At 41.2% G+C, this 27,841-nt stretch overlaps 1 protein-coding gene across 6 annotated transcripts in view; it reads right to left on the minus strand.

Moving 5' to 3' along the window:
• Positions 1-4,224: 4,224 nt before the first annotated feature.
• ANGEL2 (angel homolog 2) overlaps positions 4,225-27,841 on the minus strand; it is a 34,442-nt gene continuing 10,825 nt past the window's right edge. For 3 of the 6 annotated variants that reach the window (XM_077485756.1, XM_077485755.1, XM_077485757.1), the window contains exons 3-9: positions 27,230-27,453; positions 23,492-23,561; positions 16,974-17,392; positions 13,700-13,811; positions 10,964-11,027; positions 6,143-6,306; positions 4,225-4,612 (exon numbers count right to left, since the gene is read on the minus strand). In XM_077485756.1, the coding sequence (XP_077341882.1) occupies positions 4,464-4,612; positions 6,143-6,306; positions 10,964-11,027; positions 13,700-13,811; positions 16,974-17,392; positions 23,492-23,561; positions 27,230-27,453 (1,202 nt within the window). In that variant the 3' untranslated portion in view covers positions 4,225-4,463. Of the gene's footprint in view, positions 4,613-5,931; positions 6,064-6,142; positions 6,307-10,963; positions 11,030-13,699; positions 13,812-16,973; positions 17,393-23,491; positions 23,562-27,229; positions 27,454-27,841 lie in introns of those variants that run through there. The other 3 variants (XR_013276608.1, XM_077485758.1, XM_077485760.1) reach the window with 3 other exon arrangements.

Here is a 27,841-nt window from a genome sequence, read left to right on the forward strand (position 1 = left end):
AATTTTGTTTGGGTACAGCGTCGCAGGACTGCGTAATTGTCAGTTAAAAATGATGCAGTGCATATCGCAAAAAATTGTAATTTAAGGGGGGTAAATCCTTCCGGGGCTGAAGTGGTTAAACATTAAACGTAAACAACTGGGAAAAATAAAGTGCTTGAAAAATAATAACCTATTAAATGGCTTTCCAAAACAGAAAAATGGCATAAATATCTATAAACTGTACAGTTTCTGTTAAATAACGATTAATTGAAAATTTGGGAATATCTACCCTAATAATCAGTCGACCTCTAATATTTACTATCATTGTTGAAACACTTTTGGAGTAGAGTTGGAGGTGGATAGCGCTGTGAATGTTAATCGTTTTATCTGTCAAGCATTGTAATTACCCAAAAGTAGCCAGCTACAAATTGCAAGACACAATAAGCAGAGAGATCTGTATCAGCTACAGATGTACGCTATAAAGCTGCAAGTGTGACATGGCCCTACATGAAATTTGCACGATTCCCTCATCAACACAAACATTGCCGACAGGGTACTCAGAAATTGTCTGCTCCCGGCTGGGGTGGCTGTCCCCGCTGGGAGAAGACAGTGATTATCGCTAGCAGCCCCTTGCAATAAATCAGAAGTTAAACCAGCAGGCGGGTTGTACCAAAGTTGATCGGTCAGCTTGGTACATTCAGCCTGCCCATTAACGGTTCGAATCTCAGCCGGTCTCTGCTGAACCGACCAAGATTCGAACCGTGTATGACCGGCCTAAGTATACACAACTGTTCACTCCAGATAGAGTTTAATTGAATGCACTCAGTGTTCCTTTTAAAGCTACGGAATATCCTGCTTTTCAGACAGACTGAAATTGAATTGCAAATCATTTTTCAGTGTCAGTGTTGTTGCTGGTTTGTAATGTACAGTCAGGCAGCCTCTGCTGTGTGTTAGTGACAGGCACACATGAACAAAGTGGTTGTTGGCAGAGTATGACACAGTGAGAAGAGCATTAAAATTACAACGATCTACTTAATTCCCCAGTGGGGATCCTCTCGAGATTAATGCAGCATTTATCTGCGGATGAGAGCTGACTGATATCCACAGTGACAGCTGGATTAGGTGAGACACATCCAGGATTCAGCAGAGACACCTTAATCTTCATCCGCTTCCATTCAGCATGCATACCTGCATATTCTATCACATTCCGATCAGTGCTTTTCAGCATAGGTATCTGGCACTATGGCATTTCAGTACAGAACTATTCATTTTTTTGTACTACTAGTTCAGATATAGGCAAAGTAATCAAAAAAAACTCAGTCACCATGTATGAATTGCAGGTTAAAAAAAATAAAAAAATAAGTGTTTCACAAGTCTTATTTGCAAGGTTTATTTTTTCCCATAAATTATTTTTTATTTAGTTGCAATGTACTTTTGAACTGGTTAGAAAATTTGACAATCCCAAAGCGATTCCCCCCCCCCCCCCTCCTCTTCTTCTGGGACTGTCTTATTACGCTCTGTGCTGACCCAGCTCCTGCCTACATATTCTGCCAGGGGAGGAGCAAAAGGTGAATACTATAGGAGTCACTTGAGACAGCTCTGTGGCAGCTGGGGCTGTTGACATCACATCCAAGGTAGGGGCAACCAGTAGCACACTCAGAACTTTGAATTTTATGTAGACTTCTAAACGCAAAGTTCCTCACTATATAGCGCCAAGGGCTGGAAATCTTTAAAGCCACAGATGAATACTCAGAGCTGATTGCTGGTGTGTGTAGTCCCACAAAGATAGATGACCAAAAAAAAAAAAAAAAAAGGAAAGATGATGATTATAAGGCTTCTGACACACTAAGGCGCTTTACAGGCGCTATAGTGTGAAAGTCCCCCAAATGAAGAAAAAAAAAAAAAAAAGAATTGGTCAAGCAACCATCATAAAAGAAAGATATCTTGTTAAAAGCAGACTGTTGCATGATGATGTCAGTAACAGAATAGCCATTGTCCCGAATGTTATATCAAATAATCTGTATCCACATACCTTATAATCAGGTGCTGAAGGGGAGGAAGGAGATTATCAGCTCGGGCAGAGTCACTCAGTCCCTTAGATAGTTAAGTGATCAGGTGTTATTGGGGGCGATGACCGACGGTAACCAGATTGTGGACTGCAGAGGTTCCTTAATTGGTGTCCGAAAGTCCTGTCAGCATGGACTTGGATGGAGTCCACTGTGCAATGGTGCTGCAAACCCACTCACTGGCCCAGGTCTGTGTAGCTAAAGGATGGCGAATGTTACGCAAGGCAGTCTCTCACAGGGCTGTTGTCATGACGACACGTTTCGGGCATGGCCCATCATCAGGTCATTAACAGCCTATAGGAATATGCAGGGGGAGCTGATTAACTCTTAAAGACAAAGTACTCTCCTCCTCTCAGTACTGTGGATGAATAGTGGGGGTCACCCTTGGTAACTAAGTGTATATGCATGTACATACAGAGTGCGCATGTGACCATAATCCAAATAATGGACAAAATTACCATGATTGCAATGGAAGTCAATAACAAAAGCCTTAGACAGACAGACAAAGAGCCTAGAAAGACTTAAATGGATGGTATGTGCATCTAATTCCTCATTTAAACCATTGGGCGACATGGAAGACAACTTCAAAATCCAAAAGGTTTCCCTCTTGGACAATAGGGAAAACCTCTCATTCATAGTCAGACTTCCCTCTGGTATACACTCAATAGCGCAAACCAACAAGTCTTTAATATTTTGTCTTAAAGTGTCGGGCAAACCATGTAAATCACAGCCACTGGAAATGAAACGACGATGGTCGCCTACCCATTTTCTAAGGGTGCGTTCTGGAGCGCCCAACATAAGAGGTTACAAGGACCTGTGAGCATATAGACAACATATTCAGAAAGAAAGATATAAATTGCTTAAGGTGAAAGGTGTTTCCAGCTCTATCCATAAAGGAAGATTGCCCATGTCTGATGAACTGTCAAAATTGAACTGTATATTCATAGATCTCTTATTACGTGTGCTTTGGATCTTACTGGGTGCAAAAATATTTTTAACTGTACATGCTCTCCTGAAAGTAACCTGGAGGGCAGTTGGAAGATTGGGACCTAACTTAGGATCCATTTGAAGAATGTGGCAGTGCTTTTTCATTATTTTAGTGATGGACTTATACTCTATTAAAACTGGTTATAAACCTTACATTGTTTTTTCCTTAATGAGCACCCTTACTGTCTTGATTATTTGTCGGACAGAGGGGAAGCTACAGATTTGTCAAAGGCATTTTGAATTAATCACTTAGATAACCCTTCTGTTTAAATTTCTTCATTAAATTCTATGCCCTGCTGTGTGTGGTCACCCTCTTTGGTGCAATTCCTGCGTAACCTTTGGAACTGCCCAGAGGGAATGTTCTTTTACGCTAAGCAGGAATAATGAAGATGAGCATTACTGCTAGTAGACTTGCAGTAGTTTTTCTGTTTTGAGGTCCCTTCCCTCATGTAACAATTCTAGGTTCAACAATACCAAAGAGACAGGATCTATTACGTGGGTAAAGCTGAGGCCAAATTGATTATTGTTACAGTGTGCAACAAAAGCTGCGAAATTCTCATGACTCCCACTCCAAATTAACAGGATATCAATGATATATTAACCTAGGAATACAATGCATCTAGCAAAAGGGTTATTACTCCAAATATAATACTCCTCCCAAAAACCCATAGTGATGTTAGCATAAAAAGGCAGCAAAATTGGCTCCCATTGCTGTACCATTTGTTTGGAGATAACCATTTTCAATTTCAAGATAAATTTAATGTTCCAAACAAAATTTACTTCCTTAAAGTGGAAGTAAACTCCCCTATAATTTTCAGTCAAGGAAGCTGCCATCTTTGCATCTGTTTAATCTTCAACTGCTATGGTGCTGCACATGAGATTCGTTATGACACCAGCCATTGGATGGTTTGATAGTATGGCTGAGAGCACATCCAATGTGCAGTTAGCATTCTCGGCATGCCTTTTTTTTTTGTTTATTTTTGTTTAAATCAATGGGTTTACTTCCACTTTAAGGCCTAAAGGCCCCGCTGCTGCCCTGAACTCACAGGAAAAAGCTGCAGAGAGCATGTTTAGCAGAATTCAGGATCTGCCCACCACCAAAATGAGGAGCTTCAATGTCACCTCACCAGATTGCATTCAGTTATAGGTAGGAAAAACAAACAAAAAAAAAAAAAACACTCCATCTAGAAAATAGAAGCCAAATAATCCAATTTTTTTTATTTCTTATTTTGTATTAGAAAATATTTACAATCTCTTCCCAAACAGGGGGCATTTTACAAATGGCACAAAATTCAGAATACAAATCAATAAAAAGTACAAGTAAAACACAAAAGTCATAAAAACTGGAATAAATAAAACAGCCAGAACATTCTTGAATCCTGGCTTTACTCTAAAAGAAAATGAGAACGTGTCTAAAATGGCGGGCAGATGTCATACCTCCAGCCGGAACCTGGCTAGCAGCGAGAGGTGGTCGGAGGAATTGTTCTCATTGGGAAGGCCGTTGACACTCCATAAATCTTTTTCAGTAAGAAGGGACAGCCTTCCAAGAAGCTGCAGCCCATTATATGGAACTCTGACTCCTGAAATGAGACAATAAACAATCAAAACAGGAGCTATGTCCCATGGTGCTTTTGGTAAATATGTCTCTGCAGTGAGAGCTGTCTTAAAGAGAACCTGTGCCCAGACTATGCATGCTAAAGTATTTTTCAGATTCTGAACAAGCAGTTAAAAACAACACCACGTTCATGTCTGTGGCTATAGCCACTGTGAAGAAATTCACCTGCAGTCCAAAAGGTTTCTCTGTAGCTCCTTCATCAGGGGTGGGGTTGGGGGTGGGAGGGAGCACTCTAATACAGGAGATAACGTGTTTACCACATGAAAACAGAGGGGTAAAAATAAAAAAAAAAAAAAAAAAAGAAGGAGGAGAACCGAGGAAACGAACACCGCCGACTGTCAGTCACAGCTCCCTGCTCTGCCCCCTCCTCGCTCACTGGAGCGCTGGGCTATGGAGTGGGAAGCAGAAGGCTCAGCGGCTCGGGGGATCTGGGTGGATCCCGACTCCATGGTTGTGAGGACGCCCGAGCCTGGGCCGACTAGAATATTAGCAGAAAGCAGACTTCAGCCCACTCTCTGCTGAAAAAGGGTCACAGAAGAAGTGCAAAACCTACTGCACTTCTGTGATCCACAGAAGTAGTACAGCCAAACGAGCTTTGGCTTTTTTTTTTTTTATTAGTACAGAATATTTGAAAGAAAACAAGGTGAATAAGATGGTTTAACTCCTTAGAAATTACAAAATACGGGATTATTCATTTTCGGTAGCGTGAACCTTTGAAACAAAAAAACCTTAAAATTCATCTTGGAAATACAGGCAACTCTCCCTCTGTTTTTACACACACCATATTACATAGTAGATGAAGTAATGTAATCCATCTATGCCAGTGGTCTCCAAACTGCAGCCCGTGGGCCAGATGCAGTGCTTTGCTTGCTTTTATCTAGCCCTTGGGGCACTATTTTATTCATTGACACCAATGAAAGGGTACAATTCCTCCCAATGACACCAACAATGGGTCCTAAATGATGACACCAGTGATGCAGGATTGTTTACTCCCACTGATGCTGTGACATTCTGTATTCTCAATGGCCACAAACCAGCCCCCCTAAGGTCTGAAGGACAGCAAACTGATCCTTTGTTCAGAAAATTTGGAATCCCCTGATCTATGTGAAACAATCATAATCCTTATGCGCCATCTACTGTTCATTGTTGGTAAATTACCTACAGATCCACCCTAATAATTTTTGGAAAATTTTCACATTTATAAAACAATCTTTTATTGAATGTTTGTTTCTAAATAAACAAACTAACTGAGCTTTCTTGCATAAAAAAAACCCAAAACTTCACCTTTCAGTGACGCTGTCCTTTTAAGTTCCTCCTGACCACTCAGCTAAGTCCATATATATACCTTCAGCCCCACTCTGGAGATCTTTACAGTGTGGCACAGCATTTAAAGCTAGAGCTTAAAGAGGAGCTGAACTGTAACAGTACATGAAAGTATCGGTCATTACCAGATCGAAATCGGGAAAAAATTAGCATAATACAATTCAAGTTTTACCTGGCTGGGCAAAAACGTCATTGTCACGTGCAGAATAGAAGATGTAATCCACAGTGATGGCAGATCTGGAGTGGCAGGTGGTCACCTCTGGCACCCCGGAGTTCGGGATCACATGGGAATATACTGAGGAAAGGCTGAAGTGGTGGTGCAGATTTGATAGCTCCCTGATAGAGAAACAGATGAAGCTGAGTAAAAAGAAAAAAAAAAAACACAAAGCTGTGCATTCCCACCATCCTGGGATCATAGTACTTGTGGGGAAACCCAAAGACTTGATTGGTAACCACCATGAGCAACTACTGATCAAGGTATTAACATTTAAAACATTTTACTGCAATGGCAGGACAGCCGAAGAATGAAAACATAGTCCATCATATTCTATTAATGTTGGTGCATCTGACATTCATGCAAAAATAATCTGGGTAGCGATAAAGCCACCCAATCACTTCTACATAATGGCAGAGTATGTACCCCACCACCTTGTGTTTCCTCCCTTGGGTTTGCTGCAGAAAGGTTCAGAATACTAAGCATAGAAGGGGACCAGTTAATTCACATTCAGCAAAACGCCTTGACTTCAAATGAACAGGGAAGTTCTCAGATCCAAGCATTTCTAGGTTCAGAGCAATCCTAATCCTGGCTAGTACCATGTAAGCAGCACATCAATTACACTATCCCAGGCCTGAAAGGGCTACAGACAGAGGCAGTATCTAACAAACCTCTATCCATACAAAGTACCTGTCATCACCTATGTAATATCACATATTACTCCCCTTGTTATAGTAGTTAGTAAAAGTAAATATACATACATACATACATATACACACACACACACACACACACACATATACATATATATATATATATATATATATATATATATATATATATATATATATATATATATATATATATATATATACACACACACACACACACACACACACACACACACACACACATATATACACACATATATACACACACACACACTTACTTTATTCTTAAATGTCTCTATGCAGTGGTAAATATAAATAACCAACTATATGGTTAGGGAGCAAAATATCTAATCCACTCTGAGAATAACAGGCAGAAGAGATATACTGTATATACTATTATTAGAGGAGGGATATACTGTATATACTATTAGAGGGTAAATCTGGTAAATACCATCAGACTCCGAGATCAAATTTATTTTATTAAAAACAAAGTCTTCCTTCAAAAAAAAAAAAAAATTACATTTTAAGAACATTCGTTCTATTTTCTAATCGTTAGTGGGGTCAAATCGACGTTCATTTTCAACCACAGTGACGGGAAAATTTGGAAATAGAAAACTGCTTGGTCAAAGAAATTTTCAGACAGTGTATGTGGTTTTCATTCAGAAAGTACATTCATTTTAGAAACAGAATGTTAAAAAACAAGTGATAATTTCAAACATTCTTTCATTCAGCGACTGTACAAAGATTTTTCATCTGAAAATTGATCGGTGTGGCCAGCATAAGGCTCGGTACACACCTATGCAGTTTGCGTTTGATCTGTTTCTGCAGTGATTTTTGCTGTGCGTTTTGATTTTTGCACACGTGATTTTGCTGCGATTGGCGTTTTTGCATTTTTTTTGTGGCCAATTTGTTGTTGGGCAGAATAAAAAAAACACAAATTGCAGGAAAAACGCATGACATGCTTCTCTGCAGCTTCTCTATTGAAGTATATTGAACCAAAAAATGCACCGTTTTGCATGAACGTGTCCCATAGAATAAACTGTAGTGCGTTTCTGCAAAAAACACATAGATGTGAACCAGGCGTAAGATGTTTAGTAACATAATGGGGTTAAAAAAACGAAAATTAGCCCTTTATAGTACAAAAAAAAATAATAAAAATCATTACTGTAAGGGGTTAACTTTTTTACTGTAGAACTGTGAAAGTAATATTTACAGTAGCAATTATTTGCTCTTTGTGTACTATAAAGGGCTTTATTATTTTTTAACCCCATTATGTTACTGGCCCATTAATAGATTATGAAAATAGTAATCGATTAATTTCAGAATTGATTAGTTGTTTCAGCCCTAACACACACCCTTGCAAAAGTATTTATCCCCCTTGGCTTTTTACCTATTTTGTTACATTACAGCCTTTAGATTAACTTTTTTTTTTTTTTAATCTGAATTATGTGTGATGGATCAGAACACAATAGTCTAAGTTGGTGAAGTAAAATTTGAAAAATATTATACATAAAACGTATTTTTCAGAAAAAAGAAAAAATGATAATTGGCATGTGCGCATGTATTCACCTCCTTTGTTAGGAAGCCCATAAAAAGCTCTGGTGCAGCCAATTACCTTCAGAAGTCAAATAATTAGTGAAATGACGTCCACCTGCGTGCAATCCAAGTGTCACATGATCTGTCATTACATATACTCACCTTTTTGAAAGGCCCCAGAGGCTGCAACACCTAAGCAAGAGGCACCACTAACCAAACACTGCCATGAAGACCAAGGAACTCTCCAAACAAGTAAGGGACAATGTTGTTGAGAAGTCCAAGTCAGGGTTAGGTAATAAAAAATAAAAAAAATATCCAAATCTTTGATGAATTCTAGGAGCACCATCTATTCTATCATAACCAAATGGAAAGAACATGGCACAACAGCAAACCTGGCAAGAGACAGCCGCACACCAAAACTCACAGACCGGGCAAGGAGGCATTAATCAGAGAGGCAGCACAGAGAAATAAGGTAACCCTGGAGGAGCTGCAGAGTTCCACAGCAGAGACTGAAGTATCTGTACATAGGATGATAATAAGCCGTACACTCCATAGAGTTGGGCTTTATGGCAGAGTGGCCAGAAGAAAGCCATTACTTTCAGCAAAAAACAAAATGGCACGTTTTGAGTTTGCGAAAAGGAATGCGAGAGACTCCCAAAATGTATGGAGGAAGGGGCTCTGGTCTGATGAGACAAATTTAACTTTTTGGCCGTCAAAGAAAACACTATGTCTGGGCCAACCCAACACATCACATCACCCAAAGAATACCATCCCCACAGTGAAACATGGTGGGGGCAGCATCATGCTGTTGGGATGTTTTTCCAGCAGTCTGGACTGGGAAACTGGTCAGAGTTGAGGGAAAGATGGATGATGCTAAATACAGGGATATTCTTGAGCAAAACCTGTACCACTCTGATTTGAGGCTAGGACGGAGGTTCACCTTCCAGCAGGACAATGACCCCAAACACACTGCTAAAGCAACACTTGAGTGGTTTAAGGCCCCTTTCACACGGGACAGATCAGTAATGATCCGCCCTGTGATGATCCGCTCGCTCAGCGGGGGTTTCGCTCCGTTGTCCCCGCTGAGCCGGCGGCGGACAGGGCGGTCTCGGCACACTATGCAGGGACTGCCCTGTCAGCTCTCCGCTCTCCTCTATGGGGGATCGGATGAGCACGAACCGTCTGTCCGTGTTCATCCGATCGGCTCTGCAGACGGATAGAAAAATAGGATTTTCTTCCGTCTGCAGAATCGGACAATTGCGGAGGCGGACAATAGCGGGTGTCTGCGGATGTTCATCCGCAGACACCCGCTATCCCATAGGGATGCATGTATATCCGTATTTCATCCGCAAACGGATGGATGAAATACGGACATACTGTCCGCATGTGTGAAAGGGGCCTAAGGGGAAACATGTAAAATGTGTTGGAATGGCTTAGTCAAAGCCCAGACTTCAATCCAACAGAAAATCTTTGGTCAGACTTAAAGACTGCTGTTCACAAGTGCAAACCATCCAACTTAAAAGGAGCTGGAGCAGTTTTGCAAGGGGGAATGGACAAAAATCCCAGTGGTAAGATGCAGCAAGCTCATAGGAGACTTATTCAAAGTGACTTGGAGCTGTGATAGCCACAAAAAGGTGGCTCTACAAAGTATTGACTTTAGGGGGGTGAATAGTTAGCACATTGATTTTTTTTTCCCATTTGTTGTTTGCTTCACAATAAAAAATAAATAAAAAATTCCACATTGCAAGGCACTAAAATTTTATATTATCAAATATATTAGATAGAGATAATAAATATATATATATATATATATATATATATATATATATATATATATATATATATATATATATATATATATATATATATATATATATATATATATATATATATTCAGGGGGTGAGATAAACTGAACGATCCTGTAGTGCTAGTAATCTAGTCCTTCCCATGGATCAATATGTAGAAACAGAAGCTGCACATAAAAATTTATTTTCGTAGAATAAACAACATCAATTCATATTCAATGTTCCAATATCAAAAAAATACCAGATACAGCTGGTGGTGACGTTTCTGTCAATAATGTTAATAATTCATAGTTGATGCATTTATACATTTTTCCTATTCCTAATTTTTTATACATTTTTTCTTATTCCTAATTTTTTCCTATAATAATAATAATAATAATTCCTTTAAATTATACCCCCTCTGTGTTGCTACCGACTCAGAGAAACCTCATACTGTTTGTAAGGCCTTAAAGCTGGCCATACATGAAGCAGGTTTTTTTTTTTTTCCAAAAAGCCAAGTCAAGAGAAAAAACGGTCATTACATAGAATTCTCTAGAACGGCAACAACCATAGATGGATAGAAATGAATCTGGTTCCTGCTGAATTTCGATCCATCTAGGGCCAGCTTAAATAAAAGCTATAAAATTAATCACCCACCCAGGAGGGGACAGTGCTGGCTATACAAGGTAGAAAAAGTTTTGGAGAAGCTGCACAATTGGACCAAAAGTATAATACACCCCACTATCCCTAATCTACAACCAAGGAAGTTGTGGATAAAAAGACATACCTGTAATTGGATGCCTCTGTCTGTCTGTGAGTGTCCCCAACAGCTTCTTCTTCCGGTCTGCCTTCTAAGAATGGGGGAAAAAAACTGATTGGATCACTTATAATAAGACTTTCATTTTCAGTGAGATATCAGTCTGATTATTCCAAGGAAAAGCTCTTGCAGAAATCAGCTTTGTTTACATAGAAGACATCGGAATTTTATGCATCCATCTGAAAAAGTATTATAAAAGGTCCCTCATAGAACAACATAGGTGGGGCGCCATGCAGTATTAAAAGACAACTTTAAAGGAGCAGCCAATTAAACTATTACATAAATCCATAAAGGAATGCTTGTAAATGCAGTTATATCTGTGAAGGATTGTCTGAACTCAGAAGAGAAGCATCGGCAGCAGCTTGCAAGCTGTGTGTGTGTCTATTGACGCACAAAGCCTGGGTCGGGAGCATGACTAAATGATTGCCTCCACAGCACATTACTTGTTATGGGTGCACTTGGAAAAGAGGAAGAGCGGAGAGTGCTGATAGGAGAACCAAGGTAAGAGACAGCTCTGTGCAATTCCATTGCACAGAGCAGATGCGCAACCTGTTTTTAATTAAGATAAAAAAAATTTAAAAAAAAGAGTGTTTGACTTGAATATCACTTTAGGTTGAGGTTGTGGAAGATGCTCCGACATGCAATAGCTGAATGAGAAGGCTTGTTTTTTTTTTTTTACTAGAAAGGGGTAGAAGACGCCATGTACAGCCTAAGCCTATGAGCCAAAGGGCTCCACAGGGACCAGACTTGAAGACTTGCCTAGCCCTCTATGGCTTCAATACTTACTCAAAACAAAAAAGCAGCCAGTAAAAAACAGAACTCTTTTTATTTTTTATTTTTTTTTTAGACCAAAAGGGAAGAAATGCATAAAGCATGACAGCCAGGCCAATAGCATTTTCCAAAAGAGTTAATCGATGTTTACAAGTTAAGCGTTGAAGTTTACAAGTGTAAATTCCCGCATTCACAAAGATAAAGAACAACCTCTTTCAGCTGTTTAGAAGAACCCACTTAAAGCGTTTGTTACCCCAACGCTTCCTATTCCTGATATGCGCTTGCTGTACCATACATACGTATGAGAAAGTATATTGTTCTCTTTGTTTTGCTTCCTTTATATGAAATCTCTGACCTGCCAGGTCCTCTGCTTTCCCTAATAAAAATGGACCATACTAAAGCAGGAGAGCACACTGTGGCCAGTTCTCTAGATATGCAGGGAACTCTGTGCTCTCCTCCAATGATCAGACTTGTCCTGACATGCCCCTGGCTGCAAAGCCATTCTCTGGCAAACTCAATGTGCTGCTGTTTCTCATCCCCCCAGCTCTTATACAGCCCAGAACAAAAAGGGAATGTGATCACTTAATAATTAAAAAAAATATATATTTAACCCCTTCCCGCCGAGCATACGCACATCTGCGTACTCGGCCTGCAGCGGGCATCATCCCGGTACCGTTTTTTTACAGCGGACGATTGGCTATCCAGCCATAACAACCGAAGCGGCTAAAAGCCGCTCGGCTGTTATGCCGGAGGAGCGGGAGGGGACGTCCCCCCCTCCCGCCACTGTTACTGGTGCTCCCGCTCGATCGGGAGCACCGATTCAAGCTCTGATGCCTCCGGCTGCTGGGGGGGAACTGGAACGAAGCCATAAATCGGCTTCATTCCAGTCTCCTAATAGTAAACACGGAAGCGACGTCATGACGTCACTTCCCGTTTACTCGGCTGCCAATGGCGCCGGTTTTAAAAAAATATATACAGTATTCAGAATCTCTGTTTTCGGCGATCTGAATACACTGAAGTGTAAAGGAGGGATGGGGGGGGGGGGGGGGGGTCTTTTAGACCCCCCCCATCCCTCCATAAAGAGTACCTGTCACCACCTATTACTGTCACAAGGGATGTTTACATTCCTTGTGACAGCAATAAAAGTGATCAAATTATTATTTAAAAAAAAAAAAAAAAAAACAATTTATTCATTATAAAAAAAAAATTTTTTAAAGCGCCCGCCGTCCCCACGAAGCAAAGAAAACGCATACGGAAGTCGTGCCCGCATATGTAAACGGTGTTAAAAATCACACATGTGAGGAATCGCAGCGATCGTCACGAATTCTAGCACTAGACCCCCTCTTTAACGCTAACCTGGTAACCGTAAAAGAAATTTAAAACGTCGCCTATTGAGATTTTTTAGGTACTGTACTTTGTCGTCAATCCACAAGTGCATGCAATTATAAAGTGTGACATGTTTGGTATCTATTTACTCAGCGTAACATTATCTCTTTCACATTATGCAAAAAAATTGGGCTAATTTTACTGTTTCGTTTTTTTTTTTATTCGTGAAAGCGTCCCTTTTCCCAAAAAGTTGCATTTAAAACACCACTGCGCAAATATCGTGTGACATAAAATATTGCAACAATCGCCGTTTTATTCTCTAGTCTCTGCTAAAAAATATATATATATATAATGTTTGGAGGTTCCAAGTAATTTTCTAGCAAAAAATATGGATTTTAACTTGTAAACACCAAATGCCAAAAATAGGCTTAGTCATGAAAGGGATATATACCTTTTTATTTTTTTCCATTTTTTTTCATTATTATATCTATACAAAAATGTTTTGTCTTTCATTTCTATTTTAAACCGAATGTGTCGTTTTACAAGGTGATCATTTACAATCGCTTTAACATATTTGAAGAATTAAAGTTTGTTAAAACTGTACTGAACCTTTTTTCTCCTGGGTTTCATACACACACGTCTGAGTGATGCCCAAGCTTTTTGGCCAAATTGGAATAGATAAAATCCTCTGTCCTGAAGTATATCGTTCCTGCCCAGACACCTAGAAAAATAAAAACACAAAAAAGGCAGAATTAGGAGAATTGTGGGATGTGGCTGTATGTTTTGGCAACAAGGTGTAAGCACTGAGAGCTTTTGTATTTGGGAGTACTAAGTTATTGCATTGACAGTCTAGACAGCAATAAAAACCTGAATGATTCTAGTCTAGGCGCTGCAGTGCGGTATTTAGATCCAGATACAGGTTTATTCCACTGACAGACTGTTTTGGAGGCCCCTTCATTAGTGCTTAGGAAAATGAAAGAAACAGTATGTATGTTTCTGCTTGAACCAGCAACTGATGGATAGATGGATGGATGGATGTTGAACTCTTCTATGACACCAAACTACAGTCATGGTCTACATTTCTGTCAGATGACGCACCACTTCGTCCAGAAATTTGTTGCAATTACAAATGTTTAGTCATTCTCATGTTGCCTTCTTTTGTTTGTATTGGTATGACAAAAGTAGAGAAACAAAAAAACAAATCCGACACATTCCATGCAAAACTCCAAAAATGGAATGGACAAAATTAGGCGGATCTGATCGGTCTAATTGTGTTAAAGGGGCCTTATCTGACAGAAATGCAGGGGTGGCAATATTTTGGGATAGATCTCTATCTATCTATCTATCCCTTTCATGACTAAGCCTATTTTTGGCATTTGGTGTTTATAAGTTAAAATCCATATTTTTTGCTAGAAAATTACTTGGAACCCCCAAACATTATATATATTTTTTTTAGCAGAGACTCTAGAGAATAAAACAGCGATTGTTGCAATATTTTATGTCACACGGTATTTGCGCAGTGGTGTTTTAAAACGCAACTTTTTGGGAAAAGGGACACTTTCATGAATTAAAAAAAAAGGAAACAATAAAATTAGCCCAATTTTTTTTGCATAATGTGAAAGTTAATGTTACAGATTAGAGTAAATAGATACCAAACATGTCACACTTTATAATTGCACACACTTGTGGATTGACGACAAAGTACGGTACCTAAAAATCTCAATAGGCGACGCTTTAATTTTTTTTTACGGTTACCAGGTTAGCGTTGCAGAGGAGGTCTAGTGCTAGAATTATTGCTCTCGCTCTGATGATCGCGGCGATACCTCACATGTGTGATTTGAACACCGTTTACATACAAGGGCGCGACTTCCGTATGCAGTTTGTTTGCTTTGCGAGCTCGCGGGGGGCGGCGGGCGCTTTAAAAAAAATTTTTTATTTATTTTAAAATGACTAAATTGTTTTTAAAAAAAAATAAATAAATTTGATCACTTTTATTGCTGTCACAAGGAATGTAAACATCCCTTGTGACAGTAATAGGTGGTGACAGGTACTCTTTATGGAGGGATCGGGGGTCTAAAAGACCCCCCACCCCTCCTTTACACTTCAATGTATTCAGATCGCCTAAAAACGGCGATTCTGAATACCGTATATTTTTAAAACCGGCGCCATTGGCAGCCAAGTAAACGGGAAATGACGTCATGACGTCGCTTCCGTGTTTACTAGGAGGAGACTGGAACAAAGCCGATTACGGCTTCGTTCCAGTTCCTCCCCAGCAGCCGGAGGCATCGGACATGGAATCGGTGCTCCCGATCAAACGGGAGCACCGGTAACGAGTCCCCTCCCGCTCCTCCGGCATAACAGCCGAGCGGCTTTTAGCCGCATCGGTTGTTATGGCTGGATAGCCAATCGCCTGCTGAAAAAAACGGTACCGGGATGATGCCTGCAGGTGCGGGCATCATGCCGGTATACCCCCCGGAAGCCGAGTACGCACATCTGCGTACGCTCGCGGGAAGGGGTTATATTACCGAGTGTACATACACTTTTTTTGTTTCATTTTCCTAAGCCCTAACAAAGTGTAAGAAGTTACAACCCCTGAAATATGATGGATTTATAAACAGGCCGTCATTAGAAGAAACATACTTTGGACTTTAATATCAGTTTCAATTCTAGATTTATTCAGGTTTTTCTTGTTTGTGTCCTTGCAAGGAAGCTTCAACCCATTTGTCCAGCTGACTATGGTTCCCGGGACTGAAAGGGATTGGAGTTGTCACCAGAACAGGAATAGATGGGAAATGTTCTCATGGGGACATCTGAGTAAGGCTAAGTTCAGACCAGCCTGCACTGTGCATTCCGGTTGCCGGAAATCGCATAGATTCCTGCAGCCAAATTGCCCTATTTTTGCAGGACGTGCAGGGCTGCTCTGAATGGCGCCCCCACGCATCTCAGCCTGATCTCAGGGAAACTGCATGGTCAAAAAAAACATGCGTTTTCCCTGCCGCCGCCTTTTTTCTGCAGGTTTACGTGGCACTTCAGCCCATTCAAATGAGCCTAAGATAGAATTTTGCTTACTTTGGTGAAATCTCTCACTTCTTTCTGTGTCTACAGGACAAGAAGTGAGGGAAAAATCTCCCCAAAAGGAGAACACCACAACAGTTAGGGTCCTTAACCATTCCCTACTCTAAAACTAAAAACTACTCTAATCTAATACGAAAAAATAATTCTAAAAACAAAAATGTGTAACAGTAACATAAAACTTTGACCACTGTTACGTTTTTAAAACAACTGGAACTGGAGATAAAACCGCACTGGCAGCATGCATCAAAATTGACAATGCTGCATGCAGGGCAAAGAAAGGGCAAAGAAAGGGCAAAGAAAGGGGCTATGGTTACAGCAAGTGCCATGTGGCTGGATTTTTTTTTATCTTAGTCAATGGGGCCTGGAGACAGAAAATATTGCAAATTAAACTAGATCATTTTCAGAGTAGGGTAGAAAAATACGTAACCAATAATTAGAGGTTGATTTACTAAAACTTGTGCATGGTAGCCAGTTTCTAACTTCAGCTTGTACAATAAAACCTGGAAGCTGACTGGTTTCTATGCAGAGCTGCAACAGATTTTGCACTCTCCAGTTTTAGTAAATCTCCCCCTTATAACAGCCTAAGTGGAATTCTGGTCTTTTTTTTTTTCCCTGAAAAAAAATCATGGCAGAAGAATAAGAACTTCTGTTAGCATGTTGCTATGGCCTATGACAATACTGGTAGATGTCCCTTCACTTCCTGTTCTGATGACACGTGGTCACTGAGGCAGAAATTGAGGGGAAATCAGTAAAAACTGGGAACGTTTTCACTGGAGCTCTGATTTCAGCATATGAAGCATGTACTTACCTTCCCAATAGTCATCCCCTCATAATTAAGCCTTCCTTCCTTTATAAACCTATGCAATGGGGAGCCAGGCACAGAGTTGAAGTCACCACAGAGGATGATGGGGCAGAATTTCCCATCCTGCATTTGAGCGACCTCTGTAATCTCTGCCAGAAGAATAGCCAGCTGCGTGAGCTTTATGTCTCCTCTTCGGGGGTTGTACAGCAGATGGGTGTTTGCCACGCAGATGGTGGGTGCTTCCTTCTCCATCTTGGGTTGTAGCATTAGCAGCAGGCCTATGTTGTCACGGTCTAGAAGAGTGATGTTCCTCCTGAAATATTCCACTGGTTTCACCAAAATCAAGTTGAATTTATCGGATTTGAAGCAAATGGCGCAGCCATCTGGTTTACTCCCAGTGCGAGCCTTGAACTCGCAGAGGTATCCTGGAGAACAACAAAACACATATCCTATTCAGTATACGTCACATCAAACCGGATATATAGTGACAACACTCGGAAGAGTTACATCCCATATCAAAGTCGCACCCCATGTTTTCCAATGATAACCAGTCATATGTGCGACTTCAAGCACTGCTTTGGTTCAACTTTCATGCAACTTGAGGGACACAGAAGTTGGTTAACCCTCAAAAGTTGCATTAAAGTCAAACCTGAATGTTTTACATGCAACAGTGGGTCTGAATTTGCAGAGGAACAAGTCACATCCAAAGTTACCTTAAAGTTGCACTTTGGAGTCGTACAAGCGTGAATGAAGCCTTATATTATGACCCATTTTAATGTTAAGATGTTAAAGTGGTTGTAAAGGCAGAAGGTTTTTTATCTAGATAAAAAAAAATAAAAATAAAAATAAACTTCTGTGCACAGCAGCCCCCCCTAATACTTACCTGAGCCCATCTTTTCAGCATGTCCCCAGTCTCTGACCATCTCCCGTACCATGTCCCCAGTCTGACCACCTCCCGTACCATGTTCCCAGTCTCTGACCATCTCCTGTACCATGTTCCCAGTCTCTGACCATCTCCCGTACCATGTTCCCAGTCTCTGACCATCTCCCGTACCATGTCCCCAGTCTGACCACCTCCTGTACCATGTTCCCAGTCTCTGACCATCTCCTGTACCATGTCTCCAGTCTCTGACCATCTCCTGTATAAAGATTTTTTTTTTTTAAATATGTTTCGGCAATTTACTCACCAATGGGTTTTTTATAAAAAAAAAAAAGAAGACAGAAAAAATTTTGAAAAAATAAATAAATAAAACCTTTTTTTTTCGGTTATAAAACATATCCAATAAAAAAAACCACATCAAAATTCTTCATAAATTTAGGCCAAAATGTATTCTGTTACATTTCAGTGGCAAAAAACACCCAAATCAGTATTTAGTCTGTAGGAAAGTTAGAGTCCACAAACTATGGTACCGACGGCCTCTCATCTCATTTCTTAAAGCCCTTAAAAAATGCCAGGACAGTATAAATACGGGTCCAAATGACCCCTTTTTTGGAAAGTTGGGGAAAAAAAAAAAAAAAATCACATTTCTTACATTTTGTTATAAAATACCTCCAAAAAAAAAAAAAAAAGAAAAAAAAAGAAAATCTAAATTTCTTCATCAATTTAGCCCAATAGGTATTCTGCTACATGGATTTGGTAAACAAAATTCCCAATAAGTGTATATCTATTGGTTTGCGCAAACAATGGGATAGATTTATGGAATTTAAATTTTTTTTTTTTACTAGTAACAAAGGCGATCAGCGACTTATAGCGGGACTGCGACATTGCGGTGGACAAATCAGACACCAAGTGACACTTTTTGGGGACCAGTGACACCAATACAGTGATTAGTGCTAAAAATATGCACGGTCACTGTACGAAGGACACTGGCAGGGAAGGAGTTAACATCAGCTGCCATCAAAGAGTTAAATGTGTCCCTATGGAGTGCTTGCTAACTGTGGGGGGGGGGGGGGAGTGGTTGTACTGTAGGAAGGCAGAGATCCGTGTTCCCGCTTAGCAGGGACAGTACCTCCCTTCTCACAGAATGGCGATCTGCCTTGCTTATATAGGCAGACCGCTATTCTGCTTCTCTTGGGAATGATCAGCCACTACCAGCAGACATTACGACCCGCCGATTGGCTCCCACTGTGCCCAATCATAGCAGGTGCTGGTCGCCAGCAGCGTGCGTGTGCGCCCCAGACCCAGAAGTGCAGGATCACGTACAGGTACAGGATCCTGCACAGAGGAGCTACTTTTTCACTGTATACAGTATATGTTTGGAAATTGGTTAAGGAGTTTACAGGCATATTTTCAGAGAAGTGTTTACAGGCAGAAAAAAAAAGAAAAAACACTCTTCAAAAACGCTTTTTAGAGAGGAGCTTTCCGGCAGAAAAAAAAAAAAAAAAAATGTTAAAACACACCTAAACGTGGCATTTAGGAGCGTTCACAATTTTTCAAATTTACATTAAAAAATGAGCAGAGGAACCTGGTGGATGTCTGGCGTCTCTTGCACCTGGACTCTCAGGATTACACATTCCACTCTGCTCCGCACATTTCTTACTCCCGGCTGGACTATTTTTTTCCTATAGCAATTGGCGTTACTCTTACTTAAAAGGCGCGGGAGATTGGTCTCCGGACGCTGTCCAACCACGCTCCTGTCCGGTTGACCTTGACCCTAGGAGAAGCGATAAGACCTCCGGGGACGTGGCGGTTGAATGAAAGCCTGCTCCAACAGCTGCAATATGCAAGCTCCATAGCGCATGATATTAAGGAGCATTTCGCCACCAACACTTCCCAGGAGGTTTCTTCATGGGTGGTGTGGGAGGCGCACAAATGTGTAATTAGAGGATCCCCTATTAAACCAAAGCGCCAGCAAAAAATTACCACACCCCTGGAACAATCTCAAACACTTCCTAGGCAACTAAGAGGGCAATTGACCTAAGAATTTTAAGAGACACCCTTAATTCTGTTCTACTTACGAAGAGACACTACTATGAATTTGGAGGCAAGCCAGGCTCTACAGGACACTAAACACAAGACCCATATATCTACTGTAACATCCCCTCAAGGCTCTAAACGACACAAATCTCAAGATATCGCAAAAAAAATTTGTGTCTATTATGAGAAACTCTACAATTTACCCAACAACGGCGCATTGTCAGACCTCTTGGCCCAGACATCTGAAATAGATGACTACCTCCAAAATTCTGGCCTCCCACAACTGTCTGCCACAAATAGAGAGGGAATGGAGTGCCCCCATAACTGACATGGAAGTTCCAAGGGCGATGCAGGGTATGGAGACAAACCAGGCTCCTGGCCCGGATGGTCTAGCCTTGCTTTATTATCAAACTTTCTGCTCCCCTAGTGCTCAGACTGGTACATTCCTGCAACGCCTTGTTGGATGGAGAGGCCCTGCCCGCAGCCACTCTTTCTGCGCACATAACCTTAATCCCCAAGGAGGGTGGAGATAGTTCAGAGTGTTTATCTATCATCCCCTCTCCCCGTTAAATGTGGACCTTAACATATTCACAAAGGTTCTACTTCTTCCATTTCTGCCTTCATTGGTTCATAACAACCAGGTGGGCTTAATTTTGAACAGGGAGGTGAGGGATGACCTTTGTAGAGCCCTTAACCTAATCCACTTGGCTCATTCCTGGAACATCCCTATGCTGCCGATTTCAGCACACGCAGGCAGCCTTTAATTGGGTCATTTAGCCCTTTCTTAAGCGGATCCTGGGAGCCAATAGGTGCACTTGGGTAGATGCAATATATTCTCATACAACCTCTGCAGTGAAAGCCAACAAGGCATTGTAGTATTTTTTCATTCAGCAATGGCACCAGAGAGGGATGCCCCGTCACTCCCGATTTGTATTAGAGCCCCTTTTATGCAGCATCAGGTCCAATCTGGATATCAGAGGCCTTCAGGGTGGGGTCACGTATCATAAAGGTGACAGTTTATGCTCTTCTTTATTACAAGCCCGGACATAACCGTCCCCAGCCTTCTTCAGAAGTTACAACACTATGCAGAACTATTAAAAAGGGGTTGTAAACCCTCGTGTTTTTTTCACCTTAATGCATCCTCTGCATTAAGGAGCGAAAACATCTGTCAGTGATTGGCCCCCCCGTTTTTACTTATCTGAGCCCTGGAAGTTGACCCAAGGGGACACGCTGTCCCTCTGCCTGGGGTTCTCGGCTCTTGATTGGATAGATTTATAGCAGCACAGCCATTGGCTCCCACTGCTGTCAATCAAATCTAATGACGTGGGTGCCAGGGGGTAGGGCAGAGTCCTGCATTCGGCCTTTATGGACGCCAGCAAGCTAATCCCCTGGGAGAGTGCTTCTCCCAGGGAATTATCTGATGTAGGGAGGAGCCGCGAGAGCTCCGGGGGGGGATGGGGGGGGGGGGAGCAGAGCAGGTTCGGCGCCACTCTGTGCAAAAGGAGCTGCACAGCGGAGGTAAGTATGATATGTTCGTTATTTAAAAAAAAAAAAAAAAATTATATTATATTATATATATATATATATATATATATATATATATATATATATATATATATATATATATATATATATATATATATATATATATATATATATATATATATATATATATATATATAATTATTTTTTTGAACCCTTACAATCACTTTAAACTATAAAATCAATGTCCAAAAGTCAGAGGGTCTAAATATTAATTTGACCCCTGCAGCTCTTCACCGCATTCAGGCTAATTTTCCCTTTTGTTTGGCACAGAAGAAAATGACAAAAATGGTGTAAGGTTATATGCCCAAATATTTCAGAGATATTTAAAGAAAAATTTTCTTCTGTGGTCAACGTCAACCAGGATAGAGCTAAAATGCTGGCAGCAGCAAACGTTTACCTGGTTCGAACAGAATACCATTCAGAAAAGGACAGTTCTACCAAGACTTTTATACCTTTTACAAACCCTCCCAGTAGCCTTTCCCCGCTATTTCCTTCATGCAGCTAAAGCAGAATTTCTGAACTTATGGGGCCACAAAACCAAGCGTATTTCATAACGGCTTCTTGCTATGCCAAAAGGAGAGAGGGGGAATTGGCTTCCCAGATCCCTTTAAAGCAGAGTTCCACCCATTTAAAAGTCAGCAGCTACAAAGTGTAGCTGCTGACTTAATAATCACTCACCTATGGGGGGTCCATTTCAGAGATCCAGACCATGATCTCTCTCCCTTTAGATTCATGGTCAGACAGGCAAATACGCCATTTCTTAACCACCATCAGATTGAGTAGAGTGAACCATAGTAAGATTACTTAGGTAGGGCAGCTTTGCTCACAGACTTTCCCCTATGCGCCATATGCTTTCAATGTCATATTCTCCAAACCACATGAGGACTCCCCCCCCCCCCTTCAGAAATGGGAGCGAGATATAGACATGGCTCTAACCCCTGCGCAGAGAGATGGGGATCTTTACTTTGCCCATCGGTCATCCCTGTCCAGCAGATACCAGGAAGTGGGATATAAAAATTCCTGACCCGCTGGTATAGGACCCCTGTACTCCTCCATAGGTTCTGCCCCACTGTTTCTCCATTGTGTTGGTGGTGACAAAAAGAACCAGGCACTTTTGAGACGTAGGTACAAGAGATCCCTCCTGATCCACCTGCTTAATGCGGCCAAGGTGTGCATCCCACAAAAATGGAAACACTCACCCCCGTCGGTTGGTCAATTGATAGCTGTGGTTAACGAGATCAATGATATGGAACGCCTAACTGTGCCATGAAACGTAAGGAAAAATTACGCAAAATGTGGTATTACTGGCACAGCTTTCAGTGTTCACGTGAATACCTGTCCCCTTGATTTGTACGGGCTCAGGCCCAGTAGTGATTGACTGCTTGGTATCCTTTGGTTTCTTGACCGAATGCCAGCACCTGCACCAATACCTTGCTTGTCCCCTTCGTTTTTTCTTACTCATTCCTCCCAGATCCCCATCTATGTTCTAATTTAGGTTTTATAGAAAAGAAAATGAAAACACGCTCTTATGGCTTAAGCCTGCATGGGTCGGACCCCTGTTTACACATTAGTATTACATGTTCGTGCATTGTATGTTCTAGGGGCCTTGTTCGGGAACTAATTTTTTCCATGTAATTGGATTTCATAATGGTAACATAATTAAACAAGACTTCATGGTTCCAAATGTGTATTTGATTGTTATTACTGTTAAATGCTTTATGAAGGTTTCTGATCTGACACGTTTGGCACACTATTTTTTGTTGTACTGTATTACGTGCTTTGCTGAAGAGAAAAAAAAAAAAAAAAATGAACAAATGATCAGAGGGAAAGGTTTTGGAAAAACACTTATAAAAGCAAATGCCCCTAAACTCTTGTGCAATACAAGCCACCATGAGCATTTCTATGGCACTTTTTTCTGTCAAAGATCCTGCCATTTTTTTCTGCCACTAGTGTGCATGGACCATAGAAGAAAACAAATCTCTGTCATAGTTTTTACATAAACAGATTGCTACATTTAGCAAATAAAAAAAAAAGGTACAATAAGGATCTAAAGGCTGCATACCGAGTGCTTCCAAGCTGGGTTTGATTTGTTCCTGGTAGTGATCTTTCTGAACTTCTTGTAAACATAAAATCTGGAAAAGTAAAAGTATTAATTATGGGGAATATTTAAATAGTGGTGAATTACTAAGATTGGCAGAAAATGTACCTATATATTTCACATTCACCTCCTGCACCTGTCAAAGCATCACGCTATAAACATGTTATATGGCCAAATGTCTGTAGATATCTGAACATCACATGCCAAAAGTATGTGGAAACCTCTCCAAATTCTCAGGTTTCGATGTCTCCAGTGAAGGGTACAGACCTACAACATACAAAGATACTATAGACAAATGTGCTCTTCCAACTCTGTGGAAACAGTTTGGGGAAAAGTCCTTTTTCTGCTTCAGCATGACTGTGCCCCCATTTATAAAGCCAGCACCAGAAAGACATGGTTAGTGTTGCCCATCATCAGTAATTGTACTGGCAGCCAGTAGAGAAAAATAAATAAATAAAATAAAAAGGTGGCAGTGACATGAAAGGGTTTCCAGTAAAAAATATGGCTGTGACGCACGGCTCAGAACTGCACATGTGCATTTTCGGTCTGGAACCAGCCAAGAGCATACGAGTGCCTGCTACTGTGTGTTCGGGCGGTGCTGGGGTGGCTCTAGTAGAGGCAGTGCCTGAGTGTGTCATGTGATGTCATGGTGCAAGAACCAAAAAGCAGAGCCTAATGTGTGGGTCTGTGGGATGGGAGCAAGGCAAGTCAGGAGCTGGAATGTCAGTGCTGTTTGGACTGGTGTTGACTGAAGGGACCACCTGGCATGGGAAGAGAGTGTCACTGTGACTCAAGACAGGATACGTCATGTTGGGGAAATATCAGTAAAAACTTGGTTGTGCCAGTAAATGTTGGGTGTTGTGTCAGTAAAATTTCAATCTGGTAGGTTGGCAACACTGAACATGGTTTGATGAATTAAGTGTGGAGGAACTCAATTGAACTGAACAGTGCCCTGACCTCAACCCTAACGAACATCTTTGTAATGAATTATGCCGCGTACACACGACAGGACTTAAGTCCGGCAGACTTTCGACGGAGTTCCGACAGAGTTCTGACGGACTTTTCGAATGAGCGGACTTGGCCACACACAATCACCCCAAACTCCGACGGATTCGAACGTGATGACGTACGACTGGACTCGAATAAGGAAGTTCATAGCCAGTAGCCAATAGCTGCCCTAGCGTCGGTTTTAGTCCGTCGGAATAGCACACACACGAGCGAATTTTTCGGTAGGAACTGGGTCCGGCAGAGTTCTGGCGGAAAAATTTGAAGCATGTTCCATTTCTAAAGTCTGTCAGACTTTTGCGAATCAAAAGTCCGTTGCAGCCCACACACGATCGAATAGTCTGCCGGAATCATTCCGTCAGACTTTGGATGTTGAAAAGTCCGCTCGTGTGTACGGGGCTTTAGAAACCAGATCTTCTCCAACATCAGTACCTGTCCCCACAAATATCCTGCCTAGAAGAGTGGAGGCTCCTGTCACACATCGCTCTGATCAGGCCCGCCTGTCCGTTTTTTTTTTGGTGGCCCCGATTGGACGCTCCACTCACTTCTATGGAGCAGCGGATGTCATGTCAGCGGTGACTGCTGACATCCGCCAATATCTGATCAGGTTCGTGAAATCCAGACGAATGGAAACCCTATTTTCCATTCGTCTGAAGAATTGGATCGGATGAAAACTGACAGGCAGTCCATTTTAATCCGATCTCCCATAGTGGGGCTCTGACAGGTCCGTCTCAGCACAGTGAGCAGAGATGGACCTGTCATATGCCTGTCAAGTGGGGATCAGCAGAGCGATCCTCCGTTGAGCAAGCGGAATCCGTATTACAGACAAGCCTGTGTGAAAGGACTCTTAAAGCCAAAAAGCAGGAGGGCAACTCCATATCAATGTCCGTGTCAGGAGTCTACACACTTTTGGGGGGGGGGGGGGGGGGGGGGTATTTATATCAGCCAACAAACTCAGATGCAAGGAAAGAAGAAACACATGCTATGTTGAAAATCTACCCAGTAAAGAACTTAAGTGTTTATTAACCCAAAAAATAAAATAAAAAAATTATATACATATCCTGGTCCCTTAAAGCAGATTACACAGCACAGCGCTTGTGCTATGTAATCTGCCCCCCTCTAAACTAAAAAAAAAAAAAAAAAAAAAAAAAAAAAAACCTCCCTGAACCTGGCACTTCCTGTATCCCCTCTCTGCACTGACCACGTAAATGCCCAGCCCTGACCACCGTGGTCAGAATATGCCCTGCATCATACACTGCTGGTTTGCTATTCTCTCTTCTCCCTCACCCCCTCCTTCCTGCCTGTCATCTCCCTCTCTGTGTCTGTCTCTGGCCCGGCCGCCCCCCTCTATTATTGTAAAATAAAAACTTAAAATTGTCACTGCCAGCCCCTCTATTATAGGATGGCATAGCACAATATGTAAGTAGTTTTCAAAAACTAGTGTTCTAAATACCGAATTTAAGCCTTCTTCAGCTTTACAGATACGAGACAGAGCTTCTGCGGAGGAGATAAGCCGCCACGTGATCCCCCCGGGTGACGTCAGAGGGAGATCACGGCCCTTCCCACAGAAGACACCTATCGCAGCTGTAAAGTGGCCGCAAGTCATGTGACTGGACTGAAGACGGCTCAAATTCGGTATTTAGAACACTCGTTTTTGAAAACTTCTTACATAGTGTGCTATGCCAGCCTCTAATAGAGGGGCTGACAGTCTTATATAAATTGGTTAATAAACCCTTTAAAATTCTGGTCAAGTGGCTGCAGATACAGTGGTTATAGAAAAGAATCAACCCCTTTAAAAATAATCACATTTGGTTGCTTTGGAGCCTGAAATGAAGACAGACAGTTTGTTTTATGTAGCTGTATTTACTTATAACATCCAAGTGAAAGATAACACCCACATGTCAAAAATACATAAATAAATAAAAAACAGACCAAGTTGGAAAACGGATCACCCCCTTGTGTCAGTATCCCACCATCAAATTGAACTGAACTTGAGCATTTCTACAAAGAGTAGGCAAATATTGCAAAGTCCAGATGTGCAAAGTTAGTTGACACATATCCCAACAGACTAAAGGCTGTAAATAAAGGTGGGATAATAAAACACTGAAACAAGGGGGTGATCCTTTTTCCCAACTCAGTGATTCGTTTTTGTTTTTTTTTTACATGTTGGGAGTTATATCTTTGACTTGGATGTTATAAGTTGCTGAGTAAATACAGCTAGATAAAACAAAAATTGTGCCAGTCTTCATTTCAGGCCTCAAAGCAAAAAATGTGATTTTAAAAAGGGGGTGATTCTTTTTCTATACACACTGTATGAAATGGGTACACTTTGTTTCTAAAACCCGGGGTGCTTATTCTCCACATCAGTCAGTGGGTGTGAATGCAGGGATTTGTCATAAGCCCCCTCCTCCCCATTTCATTACATTGGTCCAGCAACAAGATGAGAAGCCTTACTGCCCACCTAATTGTCAGACCCCCTACACTGTCACACTGAGGAGAGTTAGTCATTGTTAGCCAAGGTTCATTTTAATAGGAAAAAAAAAATTCAACGTTTTAAAATTATTGTTCTTCTAGATTTGTTACTGTATAAAACACGAGGAAAAAAAATAAAAAAATTCCATAGGACAAAAAAACCCAAGGAATCAGAACAATTTGATTTTACTGAAAGTTTACAGGTAAAATATTGGCGAGTCTTACATCAGCGTTCATTTCTTCCATTTCCCTAAGGATGTTGGGCAGCCGGTAGTTCCAGAACAGGTGAGGGCGCCGGCAGTGGTCGTACAGGTATGAGTTATCTTCCAACAGGTCTTGGGAGAGAATATTATAACACAACACGGAAAAATCAAACTTTCCTCTTTCTCCGGATGGCTCACAGTACAGGTGACTGAAGTCCTCCCACTTCCTCTTTGTTGTACTTTCTGCTAAAGAGGACAATTATATTATTACAAAAAGTGAATGTCATAGGAACATGATATATTCTAGAATGTCATGAATATACTAACAGTTAGCTCTTCCGGTGCTTGTTCTACTGGGAGTATTGGGTGTTGCAGCACAGCTTTGTGTTTTCCAGCTCCTTCTGTTGTATTCACCACAATATTAAATAAAAACTCAAGCTGGGATTAGAGGAGGCCCTCATAACAAATGGCTTCAAATTTGTTAGATGTACTAGCAGATTTAGATACACTGCTTTTCAAAAGGTGCCCCACCATGCTTCTTCATCCAGAGTTGGGGGCATTCTAATACAGGAGGTATGTTACTGGCCAGGTCACCAGGGGCGAGAACAGAGGGAAGAAAGCACGAAGAAAGAAA

This window comes from Lithobates pipiens, unplaced genomic scaffold (genome assembly GCF_037356315.1).
Source record: "Lithobates pipiens isolate NorthernLeopardFrog02 unplaced genomic scaffold, aLitPip1_a1.2 Scaffold_18, whole genome shotgun sequence".
Taxonomy (NCBI): domain Eukaryota; kingdom Metazoa; phylum Chordata; class Amphibia; order Anura; family Ranidae; genus Lithobates; species Lithobates pipiens.